Consider the following 20,453-nt stretch of genomic DNA (forward strand, 5'->3'; position numbering starts at 1 on the left):
TATCATTAGTAGCAAGTCCTGAGGAGCTCGGTAACTGCTCCCCACTCTCCAAAATAAGGAGTTTCTCTCTATATAAATACGGAATAAATATACACATCTCACAGGAACAGGATTGGCGAGGGAAGGATGGGTGTTGAGATTTCCAGGGGAGGGCATTTATCATGGAAGGAAGGAGAAGACAGAGACAGACAGACAGACACAGACATCACCCCATTCCCCCACACCCCCTAACACTTCCTCCAAATGTGGTGCAGTGGATTTGCAGCTAGAGGATTTGGATTCAAATTCCATCTGTCAGTCATTTACTATCTGCATGACTTTGGGCAATCCACTTATCTGTTTTGGGCTCATTGAAGGTTTGGACTAAATGGCCCTTAAGGTTCCTTCCCGCTCCAGATTAATGAACCCTGCTTACAAGTTCTCTCCATATGGACAGGAGAGAGTGGGAAAACAATAAAATCCCCAGTTCCTCAAGGGAAGGGGTTGTTTCATTTTTGTCTTTGTGTACCCAGCGCCAAGCACATAGTATGCACTTAATAAATACTTGCCAAATTGTATTAAATTGGGGGGGGGGGAGATAGTCATAATAACACAGATAGGAAAACCCTCGAGACTGAGGAAGGATGAAGTGAAAAGGGGCCCCTCCAAGTCCTTCAGAGGTGGAGAAGGGAAAGTGGAACCTAACTACAAGCCTTGTGTGGGCTCGCTCCATCGGGGGCACAGAGGGTGTGAAGAGGTCCATGGTGTTGAGGATGAGACTTCTGTGCAGTCCAGAGATGAAGAACATGAAGAGAGAAGGGCTTAGCCCCTTCTAGATGACGGTGAAGAAGACCAGACAGTCATCAGAACAGGAAAAAGCAGACAGGTCGCAGGTTCAGATCAGGATACCAGGAGAGTCAGAGGCCAGGGCATCAGGAGGTCCCCCTTGGTGGGTTCCTTGCTCAGGGACTGGCAGAGGAAGGCGTAGCTGGGAGCCAGGACAGAAAAACAGAGTGAAGGATGCCCAGGAGCTGCTGGTCAGGTCCATCCATGGCCCCCGGGTCCTGTGACCTTAGTGAGTGACCAGACTGATGGGGAAGGGGGGGGGGCGGTCAGGAGGGGCCAGAGAAGGGTCCTGGAGTCCTGCAGGCTGGACCCTGCTTAGGTGGGCACATCGGGGTTGCGGGGGGGGGGGGGGGCGGGGGATGCTGGGCCTTATGCCTGCCTGCCTGCCGGAGCTCACGGGGCAGGGCGCAGGGTCCATGTCGAGTCTCACCCGTGGCAGTGACAGCAGATGCTGCCCCTCCCCCAAAGACCCGCGATGCTTCTAGAAACACAGCCGGGCCCACCCTGGAAGGCTTCGCAGTCCCTGCCCCAGGATCTCCTCGCGGCCAGAGAGCACTCCTTCGGGGGCCATCTCGTCTGAGGTGGGCGGGCAGTGTCGGGCAGGGCCCCAGCAGAAGCTGCAGCGCGGGGAGGTGGGTGCGGATGTCCAGCCGCTCCCAACTGCTCGGTTAAGTTCAAGGTCAAGATGGCGGCTGCACAGGAGGAAGATGAGCGGGAGGTGGGGGGGGGGGGGTGGCGCAACCGTCGCCGCGAGGCTAACGGCCAGGGCCGGTGGGACGTTCAAGGCTCGGCTTTTCCCGCAGCCACAGCAGCGCGGTCCGGCCAAGGCTGCGGGCGGTCGGAGGGGCGGCCTCGAAAGGGATCTCCCGGCAGTGGCGGTCCGGGGCCCGGAAAGCAGGAGCGCGGTGGAGGCGGGGGTGGCGGCGGCATCGCCTGCTGCTCTGCAGGTGCCCGCCCTCGAGGGGCCGGGCAGGGATCACCTACCTACTGCTCTGCGGGGCGAGGAGAGAGAGACCCCGGCAGCGGGAAGGCAGGAGAGTCACCTGCGTTCGGAGTGCAGCCGCAGGCCGTGCACTCTCCCAAGGACTGCGGCTGGGCTGCGGCAGGACTGCGGCTGCAGGGAGGGGGACTGCGGACAAGGAGGAGCACGAGGAGGAGGGGGAGGAGGGGGCGAGGATCCTCCCGCGGCACCTTAAAGGGGCCTTCCCCAGACAGTCCGGTAATCGCCTTTCTCTGAGCAATGCCAATGTGATCCTCCGCGGCCACCGTCTTAGAATGGACCTGCACGGTTTCCATGGGGATGGTTGTCATAGAGACGGTCGCCATGGAGATAGTCGCCATGGCAATAAGTCTGGCTCTGTCTCTCTGTCTGTCTCTTTCTCTCTCTTTCTCTCTCTCTCTCTCTCTCTCTCTCTCTCTCTCTCTCTCTCTCCTCTCTCTCTCTCTCTCTCTCTCTCTCTCTCTCTCTCTCTCTCTCTCACACACACACACACACACACACAGACAAATATTATCTTGTCCCCCTGCACCCACCCCTCTTACAGGCTTAAGTATTTCTGTCTGGGTCACCACCTCCCAGTCATTCAGGTTTGAAACCCCTGTGTGATGTCAACTTCTCACTCACCTCTACCCCACATACCCAATCAGTTGCTAAATCTTGTTTCTACCTCCACAGTATCTCTAACACATGCTTCCTTTGCCTCCCCCTTCCCCCCTTCCCCCTCTTACCCATCCTCCCAATTAGTCAACAAGCCTTAAGTGCTTAATATGTGCCAGGCACTGTGCAAAAAACTCTGGGCATACAAAGAAGTATAAAAAGAGTTCCTGCCTTTAAGGAGCTCCTAACTTAATGGGAGAGTCGTTCAGTTGTATCTGACTTTGTCCATGGAGTTTTGTTGACAAAGCTACTGGAGTGGTTTGCCATTTCCTTCTTCGGTGTGTCTCCATTTTACAGATGAGAAACCAAGGCAAATAAGGGTTAAGTGACTTGGCCAGGGTCTCATAGCTAGTAAGTGTCTGAAGCTAGATTTGAACTCATGTCTTCCTGACTCCAAGCCTCCTGCTCTATCCACTGCACCACAGAGCTGTTGTGGTTGCAGGAAAAATTGAGCCTTGAACATCTCACCGTCCCTGGTGCCTGCCCTTGTAGGAGAGATAACAGGCAAATGATACATACATATGGGATATATAATGATAATGCATCACAATACACTATAATAATTATAGCTAACATTTATATAATAATAGCTAATATTTACAGAGCATCTACTATGTACCAAGTACACTGAGGCAAACAGAGGTTAAGTGACTTTCCCAGGGCCACACAGCTAGTAAGTGTCTGAGACTGAATTTGAACTTGACACTCTGTTTGTTCACCACCTAGCTGCCTGTAACAACAATGCTGCTACTTGCCACTACTGTGGCTGTGTAAGATCAACAACACCAGTAAACAGGAGGGCTACTAGCGCAGGTTCTTTGATCTGCTTTTCTAAGGAAAGCAACTTTAAGGGGTTTACAATCTCACTGTAATTAAACATACATACATCGTTCACTTAGTTCAGGGGAAAAATTCAGCACCCTGAACTTCAGAGCAAACACAAACAGAAATTACAAACAGAGAAAATATAAACAGATCAACAGACAGGCTTTTGTCTGACCATAGCAATACATGCATAGTTACCAGAGAGAGCGGCAACAATATCTGGGTTTTTCAAAGCTGGGGTTGGAGGGCTCCTTAGAGGCTATGCAGAGTGTCCTCTGGTAAAATTACACATACTCTTCCAATAAGTGAGAGCCCCCAAACAAAATACCAACCTCAGATCAGAAATATCCTTCTCTGGGCCCTGGGGCTTAGTACCCACTTAACAAAAGCATCTAGGGCCTGGGGCCTAGAGCTTTCTTGTTCTTAAGCAAGTCATCAAAGACTCTTGATTCAATCAAAGACTCCAGCTTGAAACAAAAAGGAGACTCATCAAAGGCACTTGATTACCTCAGTACTGAGAAGCACTCAAGCAAAAAACAACAAAAGGTCCCACTTTACTTGCCTGATTCAAACAAAGGCAAGGCTCATTAAAGGCACTTGATTGCCTTAGCATTCCAAAAGAGAAAACAGTAAAAAAGTTTCACCCTGCTTAACATTACACTGCCTTATATACTGTGTAAATGGGAGGTAATCTCAGAAGAAGTGCATTAGAAGTGGGGAAAGGGGAATCAGGAAAAGCCTTCTGCAGTAGGTGGGATTTGAGATGAATCTTGAAGGAAGCTAGGAGGCAAATACAATGAGTTCAGGGCCACTCTCCCCCACTCTCCAATCTCCCTGACCTTGTGCCTAGACTATTGCAGTAGTCTTCTAACTGGTCTTTCTGCCTCAAGTTTTTCCCCTCTCCAAGCTAACCTTCACTTAGCTGCCACTAAATAATTTTTTTTCCTAAAGTGCAGGTCTTTCCAGGTCAGTAAATTCTAATGGCTCCCAATTACCTCTAGGATAACAGATAAAGTGCTCTTTTGGGCATTTAAAACTTTCACACCTTGTCTCCATTCTACCTTCACAGAAATCACTCCCAACAAGCACTCTCTAGATCTTTGTCCTTCTTTCTAAAAGAGGACCATGACACCAGGAAGGTGATGCCATGACGTGCAAGTGAATTGGATTTAAGTAAGGGAGGGCTGTGCAAGGTCACCAGCCTCACCTTCTCCTCTAGAGCCATCTGGATCCAGTGGCAAGATATAGATCAGGACAATTGGAGATGGCCCTAGATGCAGTGGCTTTTGCAAGCTAAGGTCTTTAATGGGTCTTGGTTTGACTGAGGCAAAGCGTACTCAGTGATTAAGGCTTAATAAGAAACAAGGCGAAGAATGGCCTCTTTAAAAAAAAAAAAGATCTAGGAGGGGATGACCCTCAGGGTTTCTGGCCAAAACAGGAACAATTGCTATTTACATTTATTTCTGAGCCAATCAGAGCCCAAACAATGACCAAGTAGGTTCTGCAGCTAAGTGATGCGGTAGAAATAGCACAGGCCCTTGAGTCAGGAGGACCTGAGTTCAAATTCATCCTCAGACACTTGATGCTTACTAGCTATGTGACCCTGGGCAAGTCACTTAACCCTGATTGCTGCCCCCACCCCCACACACAAAGAACACTATGCATACTCTCAAGCACAGTCAAATAGGCCTATTTGCTGTTTTTCACACATGTCACTCCAGCAGTCATCTTTATGCCTTTGAACTTGTCATTCCACATATCTGAAAATGTCCTTTCTTCTCACATCCACCTAGGCTCTTTGAACCCTCAGCTTCCTCATCTATAAAATAAGTGGCTTTGACAGATGATCTTGAAAATCCCCTTTGGCTCTGGCATTCTATAAGACTTCTACCTATTTCTTTCTTTACAATCAAAAATCAACTGGTATTTATTAAGTGCCCACTATGTTCCAGGCACTGGGCTAATACAAGTTCAAAGAATGAAACTATCCCTCTCTTAAGATGTTCACGTTCTTTTTAAAAATACTTTTTATTGATGCCTTTTTTAATCACCAAAATTTCTCCCAGTAACTACTCTTTCTTACCTTTATCACAAATACTGTTTTTGCAGAAAAAGAAGAGAAAAAAGTCAAAACACCAGTACATGAAAAAGGCCTGAAAATATGTGCAATGTGCCATACTTGTGGATTTCCCACTTCTGCAAAGGAATGGAGTGAGTGGAGCCATGCTTGTCATTTATAAGTTGGTTTTTCTTTCCATTTATGTTGTGATTATTGTATATTTTGTTTTCTTGACTCTGCTTACTTCACTCTACATCATATTGAGTAAATCTTTGCATACTTCAGTGTATTTATCATATTTGTCATTTCTTATAGCATGGTAATATTTCATTATGTTCATGTAACAAAATTTGTTTAGCTATCCCTCCATAGGTCAGCATCTACTTTGTTTGCTATTACAGTAGTGCTGCTGTAAATATTTTGGTCAGTAAATAAATATTTATTAAGCTCTTACTATGTGCCAGGTGTTGTGCAAAGTGCTGGCAAAACAAAGAAAGGGAAAAACACATTCTCTGCCTTCAAGGAGCTCATATTCTAATAGGGGAGATAATATATGGACAACTATATACACCCAAGAGATAGATAGATAGACAGAGAGAGAGGGAGAGAGAAAGGGAAAGAGAGAGAGAGAGAGAGAGAGAGAGAGAGAGAGAGAGATTAGATAGATAATCTCTTGTGTGTCCATATACTATGAAAAGGAAGTAATCTCAGAGCGAAGGCTGTGGTGAGGGAAAGGGGAAGACCAAAAAAGATCTCTTGCAAAAGGTAGAATTAGCACTGAGTCTAAAAGGAAGCCAAGAATTCCAGAAGATGGAGGTGAGGAAGGAGAGCATTCCAAGAAAGGGTGAGAGCTGTTGGGAGATGGAGCATGGTATGTAAGAAGAGTAAGAAGTCTAGTGTCACTGAAAGGTAGAGTACGGGGAGGAGAGTAAAATGAAAGAAGACTGGAAAGGTAGGAAGGGGTCACATCATGAAGGCCTTTAAAAGCCAAACAGAGCATTTTATACTTGATCTTGGAGGTAGTAGGGAGCCATCGGAGTTTACCGAGTGGGAGGGGCAAGGAGAGAGACAGTCAGATAGGCACGGTCGTGCTTATGTTGTAGGAAGATCATTTGGGCAGTTTTGTGGCAGGGAGACTGCAGTGGGGAGGCATGTGAGGCAGGGAGACCAGCCAGTAGGCTATGGGAATACTCCAGGCCTCTCATTGAGGCAGCTCACTGGCCACAAAGATGATCTTTTCAAAGAAAGTGGATAGTGGTACACATTGGTATACGCAATGCTTGTAACGGTTGGTTGTTGCCATTGCCGACCATAGCATTCTCGATTTTGATGTAACAGACTTTCCCTGCCTTTGAACAGAGAAATGGAGGTCCTATAATGTCACTCAAACTATATATGGGGGCTTTCTTCTCATCAGTGGGGTAAAATTTCTGGGTCAAAGGATATGGATATTTTAGTTACTTTATTCATTTAATCCCAAATTGCTTTTCTGATTCACAGCAGAGATCTTACATTTTAATGGGAGCAGACAAGAACATATCTAAATGTACTCAGTGCAAATAGGAAATGAGTAATTATGAATGTATATGAAATGGTTAAATACAAGATAGTTTGGGAGGGAGGGCACTAGTAGGTGAAGGAATCAGGAAAGGTTTTATGTAAAGATGGTGCCTGAAACCAATGAGTGGATTGTTTTTAGCATAAATAATGAAAATAAATGCACAGTAGGGGGCGTGCTTTACCAGAGTTTAGACACTGCAAATCCTGTAGCTGGGATTAGCTCACTGTCTGAAGCTTTGGTGGTTTGTTTTGTTTTGGTTTTTTGTGTGTGTGTTTTTGGAGGTCTTCAAAAGTGGCCTTCATTCTTCCTTATAAACAGAAGGCTAATGATGGAGTTGAGGAGAACCAGGGCCAGATGGGGACTACTCTGTGTGTTATAGAGCTTTGGATGCTGAATTCACAAGCCCTTCCCATAAGAGAGTCAGCACATGTCAGGGACTGCCAACAGCCCTGGCCTGACCAATGTGTCTGATAGGAGCCACTGGAGCATTGAAAACTTGAGAGGAATGAATGCCACTTGAAAGTGTTTGTTCTCAGGCAGTCCAACCAACTGCTGATTTGTTTAGTCAAGGAGATCATTAAGGAAACTCCAGTGGCTTTCCAGGAGCTTGTAGAGCAGCCAGTTGGGGAGGCTTCTTGGCACAGGCAAATAGAGTGGGGAAGTAAACAACCCCTCTCTGGTATTGATAAGACTCACATTTCTACAGCATCTTCTGGTTTACAAAACACTTCGGTGCAATTCAACAAGTGATTGTAAAGTGTTTATTATGTGTTAAGCTACTTCTCCATGAAGAAGGTAGTGAGCATATTTCTGGGGGATGAAGGAGTTGTGATTTAATAATAATAATAGCTAAATATTTAGCTAAATAGCTAAAAATGGAGATAAGTTTTGCATGACTTCCCATGCATAATTGATATATTACTTATCTTCTCAATGGGTGGTGGAGGGGCTGGAGGAAGGGAGAGTATTTGAACTCAAAATTTTAAAAATTGAAGGTTTAAAAAGGTAAAAAAAATGATAGCATTTATAGAGCGCTTAAAGATTTACAAAACACTCTACAAATGTCATTTCATTTGATCCTCACAACAACTCTGGAAGGTAGGTACTATTTTTAGTCCCATTTTACAAATGGGAAAATTCAGGTAGATAAAGGTTAAGTGTGAAGGGAACCAGCATTTATTAAGTGCCAACTTATGCCAGGCACTGTGCTAAGTGCTTTGCAGATATCCCATTCGATGATCCTCACAACAACTCTAGGAGGTAGGTGCTATTATGTTATAGATAGGGAAACCAAGGCAGGCAGAGGTTATGTGACTTGCTCAGGGTTTACACAGGTAGCAAGTATCAAAGGCCAGATTTGAACTCAAGTCTTCTTGCCTCTACTTTATGCACTATTGTAGCAGCAATTTGGCTAGCAGCTGTGTAGGGGGTGAAAGACCAACACAAGCCCAACAACAAGAACGCTGCTAACACAGGTTCTTTGATCTGCTTCACTAAGGAAAGTAACATTAAGGGGTTAACAGTCTTACTTTAATCCAACATATACACATAAACTCACTTAGTTCAGGAGGAAAAGCCAGCAACCTGAACTTCAGAGCAAATACAAACAAGTTACAAACGTACACAATATAAACAGACCAAATCATAATTCATAGTTACCAAAAAACCATCAAATCATAATTCATAGTTACCAAAAAAAAGTCAACATCTGGGTTGACGAGCCGGGAGGCTCTTAGAGTGGCTGCCCAGAGTCCCATGCCAACAATTCTCCAGGAGTGAGAGCCTCAAGCAAATAACTCTGTTCTCTCTTTTTATACAGTTTTCAGATGTCATCAAACGTCATCTGGGTGACTAGAACTTAGGTGCCTAGTATTGGCTCTGGGCTTAGCAACTCCCCTTAGGGCCCTGGGGGCTTCATACCCACATTGGTTTAGCACCTAGTAAATAGGATTTGGGGCCTAGGGCTTTGCACCTAGTAAGGCTCAATCAAAGACAATTAATTTAGTATTCTAAAACAGTAAAAAAGTCCCAACTTAATTAATATTACAACTGTACCAGGTATAAGGAACCAGGATGAACATTGGTCAATTGTACTTTATAGTCCTAGAGGATTGTCTACTACACCACAAAGGTTATGTGATTTGCCTGTGGTCAGATAGCAAGTATGTTAGAAGCAAGACTTGAACCCAGATGTCATTGACCTCCAGACCTGCTGCTTCATGCTGTCTCTCAGTTCAAGTATTATTATCCTCACTTCACTGATGGAGAAATTGAGGGTTTGTGACCCATAGCATTCCCAAGTGCTGCCCCAAACAGATTAAAATGTAATTGGAAAATATTTAATGAATTAACAAAAATACAATAGAACATAGATGACTTTAACATGCAGTTTTCTATGAGAATATGTCACTGGTATGGATCCTTATACATAATTTAATGGCCTGGTTTCCATTTGAGTTTGATACCCCTGATCTGCTCCATTTTACAGATGAAGAAACTGAGACCAAGAGAGGATAGAGGACTTGCCTAAAGGTCTTCTGATTTGAAAAACTTAGCTGGGTTTACATTGCAGTTCCACCACTTACTAGTTCTGTTACCTTGGGCAAGACACTTCCTCTTTACAGTTTGTTCATCTATAGTACTGGAATAAAAATATCTGTACACTATACCTCACAGGGCTATAGCAAGGAAAGTACTTTGTGAATTGTAAAGCCTTCTTCCATTAGCTTCTCCTGTTATCATTCAGCGTTCAGTAGATAGCAAATGTAAAAGCCCAGCTGCCAGTTGTATCAGGAGGGCCGAGTTTATAATCTCAAAGAAGATCATAAACATGTCTGAAAGGTTCGGAATCGCCGGATAGAAGAAACTCTCAAAGTAGAAGGCAGAAGAATCAAAACATTTATTTAGGCTCCACAGTAACCAACCCATGAACCAGAAGCCCCATTTTGATATGTTGGTCATAATCTTCCAGGCCCAATAGGTACGCCTTGAAAGAGTAACCAGGAGGCTACAGAGAAACATGATTGCGTAAAGCAAAATCATGTTTCCCCCTTGATGGTAATAAGATTACCCACTGGACTGAAGTCTTTGTTCAGCTTCCTCCCGTAGATCAGCTCTGCTGCTGGCAGCTCCTGCCTCAGCTGTGTCTGTTTCTGAAACTGAAGCTGCAACTGAAACTGACGATGTAACGGTCGTAACTGCCTCTGTAACGGTCGTTGTAACTGCCTCTGGCTCCAACCGGAAAAGGAAAGAGAGGAAGAACTCTCCGAGCTGTCCTCTCCCCTCTTATAGGGTCTCTGACATCATCAAGCTCCGCCCAAATGACCAGGGCCGATTGGTTCTTGAGTTGGCCCCTCCCCCTAGGGTAGACCAGGTTCTGGAGCTAACACCTCCCCTCAGCCAGCCCCATGACTCCCCACACAGGAAGCCGTCTGCCTCCCGGCATGCTCCCCGGGCCTCCTGCCCCGGAAGAGCAAGCCACAGTGTCCAGAGGCTCAATGAGGCAAGCTGAGCCATTCAAAGAAAACAAAAGCCATTATGGCTACATTCCACCCCTTGTTATAGGATACATAATCTAATCAGCCATGTATCCTAGAACATACATTGTGATTCAATTACAAAGGAAACTAAAACATATCATTCATTATAAAGCAAAACATATCATTTGGTGACATTCCTAAACATTGGTTTAACGATTCAAATGCGATCCACCCCTAGGTCCCAGCAAGATAATCTCTTCAATCAATCATCCCCAAAATAATTATTAATAATTTAAATGTCCACCCCTAAATCCTTGTATCCATTACATAGGATCAATAATATCATAACAATAAAACAACACAGCAAGGATAACACAAAATAAGTAAACAGAACACTATCATCATTTCCACCCCCCTTGAACGATTGGGGCTCAAAATCTTGGGGTGAGGGGTGAAGGTCTCATTTTCCATAGCTTCTTCATGCTGAAATTGGATGTAGAGATGGCCCTGCCCCCAAAAAGTCCCATTCCAGAGGTCATTTCTTTAAGGAGCTGGCAGGAATTCCAAGAATGCTACATGCTTAGGCAGTCACCGGAAAGTGCAGGGTGCTTAAGCCTGAAGGAAACAAAACTAGCAACAAGGTTAGCCAAAACAAAGGACAAAAAGAATAGACAAGTATGGACTATAATTCTTCAAATAAAATCATCTCAAGTTTGGTTGAGATTTCAGTTATGCAAAGATCCAACATCAGAGCCAAACTCAGGTGGGAAATGTTTCTTTTCAAAAGGAACATAATGAGGAAGCCAAGAGGATCCCACCCTAGATATAGACTAAGATTGTCCTCCCAGCCTTTCCCCAAATGTACAAGTTTTCATCCGTTGATCACACAAGGTCACCTTCACTCTGAGTGGCTTGTGGGCTTGCAGGAGCAGTTCTGATTTCCCTATCTCTCGTGTTATCAAGTCCTCTATACATTCTGTATAATTCATTGGTTGGAATTCCATCTATCATTTCAAAACCTACTCCTGCTCTCAATAAAGTAGTAAACATTTCTTTCCTTGTTACTCTCCTTTGGCGCCAAGTTTGCTGGTTATACACTCTTCTCTCTCGAGGAGATCTATCCCTTCCCCAGTCACCTAAGTCATATAACTGTAAAATCTTATTTATCACTGTTGTAAGACGGCTCCCTACTTCTCCAAGCAATAAATTCAAAATTAGTTGTTTATAAGCAGGGGGAGCTGTCCTAATTATTAAATTCCTATGAGACAGTCCCATTGGATCATTGTAATATTTGTCTGCAGTTCCTATCATAATGGCAGTCTTCATTACCTCCTCCTTTAGTCTCATGATACAATCTCTAAGTGAATACCAGGGTCTGTGCTCAGTGGGCCACATAGAATCAGTATCATATCTCTTATTGCATCCCACAGCGGCTAATGCCAACAGAGTAGTCCTGCTATCACCATCTCCTTGCTGATGATGTTCCCTAAAAGCTTGTTGAACTAGAGGATCATGGCTGATACCTATGAATCTCATGCAGTCTGTCCCATCTACTGATATTCCACCGGCCCCTTGATCACTGAGTCTTACCATCCAAGATATCAATGGTTCTCCTATTCTTTGGCTGAATCTACTCAAAATATCTGTGACCTCTTGCGGTGAGAAATCTTCCTGAATTTCCCTTGTAACTGAATCTTCACCTCGGGTTTCTGTCTTCCTCCTTTGTATGGGTCGAGCCCTTGTCTGATCATTTAACCATCTCCTATTCTCTGTGTGAGGCACATCCTGAACCCCAGTAGTGTTTTGTGCCTCAGCCGGCTCTTTCTGGGCTGGGTTGAAATGCACTCTGGGCTTTTTTGGTCTCCTGTTGCTCTTAGCCACATTAATAGAAAAGTTCTCATTTGAGTCAGTTTGGTCTTCTGCTATCTGAGATTTCCCTTCTTCCTGTGGGGTAGGAGTGCCCCCATGTCTTTCACTTAATCTCAATCTTTCGTATACTAGCCGGTAGGCTGATAACACTATCCAGCTTTGCCTAGATAGTGATGCCCCTGACTGAATCCCAACTTCTCGTAAACACTTTTCTAAATCCCTAGGATCTCCTCTCCGTAGCCTTGGTTCCCAGTTTTCACAGGGTCCAGCTTTTTTAGCCAATTCTTTTGCTAGGGAGGAATAAAATGGATCCTCCCATCCTGGGATATTTATCTCTTCCTCTGGAATTGTTCTGCTTCTAAATAGAGATCTTATACCTAGCGATCCTGTTCGTGACGCCAAATGTATCAGGAGGGCCGAGTTTATAATCTCAAAGAAGATCATAAACATGTCTGAAAGGTTCGGAATCGCCGGATAGAAGAAACTCTCAAAGTAGAAGGCAGAAGAATCAAAACATTTATTTAGGCTCCACAGTAACCAACCCATGAACCAGAAGCCCCATTTTGATATGTTGGTCATAATCTTCCAGGCCCAATAGGTACGCCTTGAAAGAGTAACCAGGAGGCTACAGAGAAACATGATTGCGTAAAGCAAAATCATGTTTCCCCCTTGATGGTAATAAGATTACCCACTGGACTGAAGTCTTTGTTCAGCTTCCTCCCGTAGATCAGCTCTGCTGCTGGCAGCTCCTGCCTCAGCTGTGTCTGTTTCTGAAACTGAAGCTGCAACTGAAACTGACGATGTAACGGTCGTAACTGCCTCTGTAACGGTCGTTGTAACTGCCTCTGGCTCCAACCGGAAAAGGAAAGAGAGGAAGAACTCTCCGAGCTGTCCTCTCCCCTCTTATAGGGTCTCTGACATCATCAAGCTCCGCCCAAATGACCAGGGCCGATTGGTTCTTGAGTTGGCCCCTCCCCCTAGGGTAGACCAGGTTCTGGAGCTAACACCTCCCCTCAGCCAGCCCCATGACTCCCCACACAGGAAGCCGTCTGCCTCCCGGCATGCTCCCCGGGCCTCCTGCCCCGGAAGAGCAAGCCACAGTGTCCAGAGGCTCAATGAGGCAAGCTGAGCCATTCAAAGAAAACAAAAGCCATTATGGCTACACCAGTCCAATCCCTTTCCCAAGGACCGGAGTCATGAAAATATGAAAAGAATGTGTTTGGCTCTACAGATTTTGTGTAACACAAGTAGCAGAGTTTTAAAGACTTCACAGTGTTGTTCTTTGCCCTCAGGAACAGATTCCGTTCCTTTGGCTGGGATAGCCCCAGACAAGATCTGTTGTTACCCCAAACACAGTGCAGGGAGCAATGCGGCTATGTTAGAAAGCTAGGCTCATTCTGGGTCCCTTAATAGAATTACTGGTTGATAGATGCATTGTTAAGTTTATATTCAAACCCTTTCCTGCTTGGTTGTAAGAATAGTGGAGCAGGTAGGTGGCTAAGTGGATAGAGCGCTGGGCCTGGAGTCAGGAAGACTCCTCTGGCACAAATTTGGCTTCAGACACTTATTAATTATGTGACCCTAGGCAAGTCATTTAATCCTTTTTGCCTCAGTTTCCTCACCTATAAAATGAGGTAAAGAAGGAAATGACAAACCACTCTAGTGTCTTTGCCAAGAAAACACCAAATAGGGTCATAAAGAGTTGGATACAATTGAAAAACCAAAAAATTAAAATAATAGTGATTAATAATAAACCCAGAGTGCTATTTGACCAGGAAACATTCTGGTGCATGTCAGGTAGTTTCCTTCCAGATACAGCGATTCTTAGATAGAGAGTGTCAGAGGTGGAAGGTACCTTAAAACAGCTCTGGAATACTCAAGCTAGTACATTCCTTAGACCATAGCATATCAGAAAATGGAGGGAATCTAGAACTTAGAACCTAGGATGTCAGAGTTGGAAGGAGCTATAGATCCTGATCATCTAGAGTGCTCCCAGTCTGAATCCATAGCAAAACTACGATTTAATGGGTCATTTCACTTCCTCTCTTAATGTGCCAAATTGTAAATGGATCTCAAAGGTCTGAGTGCTGTAAGCAGAATTTATTTATTTTTATAAGAAACTTCAGGTTATGAAACTTCCTCTACCATTGCAAACTGATGACTGTTCTGCAATTTATGGTTTTAAAGAATTACATTAGGACAGCAGATCTCAAAATATAGTCTACAGACCCCTGGGGAACTCCAAGATCCTTTCAAAGGAGTCATCAAGGTCAAAACCATTTTCAGGGTAATATTGCTAAGATGTTATTTGCCTATAAAAATACTCCTCCTTTCCCCAACTGCATATCTGTGTGATGCTGGGCTTTCTTCTTATATTTCAATTAAAACAATATACCACAACAGTTCGAAAACAGAAGCAAATATGAGAATTGAGCTATCTTCTCTTAAGTCAGACATTAAAGTGATTTGCAAAAATACGTAGAACACTACTCTTCTCACTGTATTTTTTGTTTGTCTGTAAAATAAGGTTTTTATTTCATAAAAATATTATGTCAATATGTAATGGATTTATTGTTGCTATTTTTAATGAATTAATAAATATTTTAAAAATGTTATGCTTTAATTTCTAATACAAAAAATACTGATAACTATGACCCACAGAAACAAAAACTCTTTGGTGTCTACAAGCGGGTAAAGGTTCTTGAGACCAAAAAAGTTAAGAAATGCTGCCTTAGACTATTGAGTATTAGAAATAGAAGGGGGCCTTAGGATCATAAGTCTCTAGTGAAATGCATAAGAGTTGGAGTCAGGGAGACTTGAGTTCTAAATCCAGCCTCAGGTACTTCCTACCTACGTGTCTCTGGGCAAATCACTTAAAGCTTTGTCTTCCTTAATTTCCCATCTATAAAATGGGGATAATAATAATAACGTCTGCCTCCCAGGGTTGTTGCGAGGAACAAGTGAGATAATATTTGTAAAACACTTTGAAAACCTTAAAGTTCTGTATCAGTACTAGCTATTATTACCGGTTCTTGGCTTCATGCCATTCACGATGCTCATCAATGACTTCAATTAAGGCATATATAATAAATGACCTTTATTGATGTGCCCCTTCACCTCGAGGCATAGGAGGGATATACAGCTAGAGACATCTATCCATGAGTTCAGTCCTTGAATCTTAACTAATTTTACCACTTGTGTTTAGGCTTGGAGTATTCAGAAGCAAGGGAGGTTTGTTCCCACTTACTTGGTATATGCAGCTCCCTCTGTCCACCTAAGTATAAGCTACCACAGCTCCCTAACATTATGAAAGCAAAGCGATACAATGGAAGAGTCCCAGGTTTGTCTTCAGAAATCTTGGGTGTGAATCCTAGCTCGGACATTTATATTTGCTTGACCTTGGGCACTTGACCTCTGTTGGGCTTTCATCTAGAGGTTTTATCAATTTTTCTCATCTAAAAAATGAGAAGGTTGGACTGGATGGTCTCTGAGGCCCCTTCTAGCTCTAGGCCCATAATCCTATGACTTAGAACTAACTGGGATTCAGTTAGACTCCATACTTCCCTTCTCTAAACTAGGCTAAAGCAGGTACCTGAGGATGGCATGAGATGAAGAAGGCTCATCTCATGTATCATTTTTATATAAATGTCCATTGGGAATTGATATACTATCAATAAACACTATGAATAGATCAACTTAGTGGAGACTTTATGTTCTTTGAAGTCTTATGTCTTATAATCTCACTTTTTATATATTATTTCATTTGAATTTCCCAACAATCCTGTAAGGTAGGATTGCAGGTATAATTATCCTCATTTTTTAATTGAGGAAACTGAGGCTTAGAGAGGTCAAGTGATTTGCCCGTGGTCACAAAGCTAAGAAGTGTCAGAGGCAGGATTCAAATTTAGGTCTTCCTGACTTCAGATGCAGTAGTCTATTCATCATATCACAAGGTTTATCAAAGTAAATGCTGATCAAAATTACAGATGACATGAAGGTAGCATGTAAGATGATAGGATCTCAATTATAATAAGCTAGAATGATTGCTAAATCTAATTAAGATTTAATAGAGATAATGAAGTTCTAAACAAGAGTTAAAGCTCAGTTTCACAAGTATAGGGCAAGGGAGGCATGGCTAAAGGGGACCTGAGACATTTAGGGAATTTAAAATATCCACTATGTAATTCTGCAATTCAAAAGACCAGTGTGAGCCTAGACTTCATCAAGAGAGTCACAGCAGGGTGGGGTGATAAATCCATTCTACCCTGCCCTGAAGAAATGACAATTTAGATCTGAAGATCTTTCCCACCCATTAATACGCCATGTGACCTGCTTATGTCACAGGAAGCCTAAGTCACATGTGGTAGGAGGAGCTTGCTGAGAAGAAAAGGAAAGTGTGCCACAGGAGATGCTCAGAGAGCTGTTACAGCTGAGGGAGAGAGCAGACATGGCCTAGCTGTGCTGTGAGTGATTGCTGGTGGCAAGGCCCCAGCAAGGGGCAAGGAAGTTATGGGATGGCTTGGCTCCCTGCTGTGATGTCATGTTTTAGATTCTTTGCTGTTATTATAAAGTAGACTTACTGGTTCTGGAATTTCTTTGCTGCTATGATGAATTAAGCTTATTGGTTTTGGGGTCTGGTTCTCTGGTGTCTGAATAAATGGTTTACTTCTTCTACCTTCTATATGGAGAGTCTCTTATATTTTGCTATACAGAACTACATAGGCATATTGACAATTATCATCTATATTGTGATTATTGCCTTGCTAATACACCTGATAGAGCCACACATCCAGAGTATATTAGATTCAGTTCTAGGCACCACATTTTAAGAAGGATCCCAACTATAGTGCATTCAGAAAAGGATGTCTAAGATGGCTGATGGATTAGAGGTTATTCCAAAGGAAGATAGATTGAAGCTTATTTATCCTAGAAAAGAAAAGACTTGGTCTACAGCAGGAAGGAGAAAGGATGATAGCAGTCTTCAAGTATTTGGAGGGCAGTAATACAGAAGACGGACTAGAATTGTTCTGTTTGGCCCAAGAGAACAGAACTTTGAGTAAGTGGTGGAAGATGTAGAAAGAAAGATTTTTGGACCGATTGAAAGAGTTGTCCAAAAATGGAATTTGTGACTGTGATAGGTAGTGTATTTCTCATCACTGAAGGTTTTCAAAAGTTCAAAAGTTCAAAAAAAGTCACCTGTCACCAGTTTCTAGAGATGTTTCTGAGCTCTAACTCCAAGATTCTGTGATTAGATGAGCATATAATGTCAAGGCTAGGAAGGAATTTAGAACATAGAACATGGAATGTCAGAGCTGGGAGGGCCATTAGGACATAAAACATGGAGTGTCAGGGCTGGAAGGGCTTTTAAAACATAAATTGTCACTCAAGGCTGAATTCTGGATAAGTCAACATGTCCAGGCTGTCCCACAGGATTGTCAAGGAAATCCAGGGTTTACTGGCAGAATCGGTCCCTGGAATAAAAGCAGAACCCGATGAAATCAACGCACGTCATTTTCATGTGGTCATTGCAGGCCCACAGGATTCTCCTTTTGAAGGAGGGACTTTTAAACTTGAACTTTTCCTTCCAGAAGAATACCCAATGGCAGCTCCTAAAGTACGTTTCATAACCAAAATTTATCACCCTAATGTGGATAAGTTGGGAAGAATTTGTTTAGATATTTTGAAAGATAAATGGTCTCCAGTGCTACAGATCCTCACAGTTCTACTTTCAATCCAGGCTTTGTTAAGTGCCCCCAATCCAGATGATCCATTAGCAAATGATGTAGCGGAGCAGTGGAAGACCAATGAAGCTCAAGCCTTAGAAACAGCCAGAGAATGGACGAGGCTCTATGCTATGAATAATATTTAAATTCAGTCTGAACTTCACGGGTATCACTTCTCTTGATCTGCCAAGATCTCTTTCTTGTTTGCAATGAATGGTTACAGCCCTAGAAATATTACAGAATAAAAGCCCAGGCCATCTTCAACCTTTTGGAGATTAAATACACTTTAGCAAGTCTATGTACCTTGTCCTCATTCACTTTTGTAGCACATGAGCAGAGACTATAAGAATCATCTGTGTTGTTATGAAACTGCTTAAAAACAATGGTATATCTCGACTTTTAGTCTTTTCCCCTACCATGGTTTCACAGAATCACAGAATTTTAGAGTCAGAAGAAACCTCGGTGACCATCTATTCTGACCCATACACACACTCAACAAATAGTCATTTATCTTTTGCTCCAAGGCCTCCAATAAGGAGGAATCCACCACCAGCCTATTCAACTTTTGGATACATCCAATTGTTAGAAGCTTTTCCTTACATGAACTGTATATTTGTCTCTTTGTAATTTCTATTCATTTTTCTTGGTTCTGCCCTTAAATATGTATGGGACGGAATTTTCAAATAATAGGAGAGACATCTTTAGGAGAAGCAAAGTGAATTTATTTTACAAACCTTGCAAGATTTGGGCACACCTCCATAATGGAGGAGGCGAGGTAAAAGGAGACGCTGCCTTAATTTATACTCTTAATGAAAAGATTCCCGCCCACCTGTATCCCTTCTCATTGGCTGGGAGGTGGGCTTGCAGTCTAGGCTCGAAAACTAGACAGAGGACCAAGGTTGATCTGGTCCATTCAGGTTTTCCCTATCAGAACTCAACTGCTGGAGGTGGTGTCTGAAAGTCTAGGAGAAGAAATGAGGAGGTGGGGGGAGATCTTCCTGGATCAGAGAACAAATAGCTCACAGGAAGTCCATTATCTTCCTATTTGGTGCTAACATCTGAGAGAGGGGGAAGGGCATACCCACAGCTCCAGGCCCTGACTTTCCAGAGTCACCACAATGACAAATCCCAAACCTCTCCTACTCCCTTAGACATTTCCTATTTCAGAAATACGAGAAGAGTGTAACCCCTGTATTTTACCCTGTGAAGTCTTCACAATTATCCGTCCCATTCAAATACGATATTCCCAAAGTGGCCTGACAATATTCTAACATGCTAGTGGATCTGTAATCTCATTGATATGGGTATTTCTTCCGGTGATGGGGATTGCTACACATCCATGCCAGCTTCTCCTTTGTGGTTCTCACACAGGGGGTTGACCCAAAAGGCTGGGTACCTTCTTTTAATTCCCTTGGCTTTGTGAAGATAATCAGTAGGGAATTTGATGAGTCTTGCCACAGGACTAGCCCATCTTCTTTTTAATCATACATTTTTTTGAAGCCATCTTTTAGACCCTCTTCTCTTGAATAATTTTTTTAAAAAATATTTTCCGACTTGATCAAACCCATCATGTGCCTCTTCCTTGTCCTTGGGTTCTCTTTGACCTCAGTTCCTTGGATATAGTGTTCTATAACTCAAAGCCATCCATCACTAGAAGAATAATGATGTCTAAAAATATGAGCATTTGTTTTAGTGAGAAGCTTGGGATGATTAAAATGTTTGCAATTTCCCAAAGGTATAATCTATCCAGGCCTCTTCTTCCTCTTTAACTCTGGTTCCAGCTCACAAGTATCTGCCCCAAAATTATGTAATATATTGATGGATGAGCTCTATATGTTGTCCATACTACCGCATAATCTAGTATGGGCAATATTCCTCTTCATCTTTGTTTTTCCAGTGTGAAAAGTTTGTATTGGCTCTTTTGACTGACTATTAATCTCATTTAATGACTCTATAGTGTTCTAAGCCTTGATGTAATCATCCAAATGGGACTATTGTCTTCTTTTTTTAGAAGCCTTGTACCTTAAGCTTAAGTATAAGTACTGTGAATGAAGGTAAGTGTTATGGTTAACTGCAGGACTCTTTCTTTTAAAAAAAAGCTTTTGTTTTAAGTTCTTTGGACTTCTTTTCCCATTTAATGGTGGACAGAATGCTTGATTGGGAGTCAGGAAGACCTAGATTTGACTCCCACATTACATGCTTACTAAGGATGTAACAATTCACGAATCATTTGACTTCTCTCATCCCCAGTTTCTTCATCTCTAAAATGGGATAGTTGTAGCATCTATTCCATAGGGTTATCATGAGGATCAAATGACATCATGTTTTCAAAATGTGATATGATTATGATCTCTTCATATTACCACGGTGATGCTAATTGCATAGGTCAAAGCAGCTAGCCAGTTATGTTTTAGAATACATCATTTAGCCAAATCTAACCTTTTAGACCTTATAG

General features: G+C 43.0%; 1 protein-coding gene across 1 annotated transcript; it reads left to right on the forward strand.

Moving 5' to 3' along the window:
• The first annotated feature begins 17,567 nt into the window (after positions 1 to 17,567).
• Positions 17,568 to 18,289, forward strand: LOC118844922 (ubiquitin-conjugating enzyme E2 N-like). Its single transcript, XM_036752943.1, has one exon. The coding sequence runs from the start codon at positions 17,686 to 17,688 to the stop codon at positions 18,142 to 18,144; it is 459 nt and encodes a 152-aa protein (XP_036608838.1). The 5' UTR covers positions 17,568 to 17,685; the 3' UTR covers positions 18,145 to 18,289.
• The last annotated feature ends 2,164 nt before the right edge of the window (positions 18,290 to 20,453 follow it).

Source organism: Trichosurus vulpecula, chromosome 3, assembly GCF_011100635.1.
Source record: "Trichosurus vulpecula isolate mTriVul1 chromosome 3, mTriVul1.pri, whole genome shotgun sequence".
Classification (NCBI taxonomy): Eukaryota; Metazoa; Chordata; class Mammalia; order Diprotodontia; family Phalangeridae; genus Trichosurus; species Trichosurus vulpecula.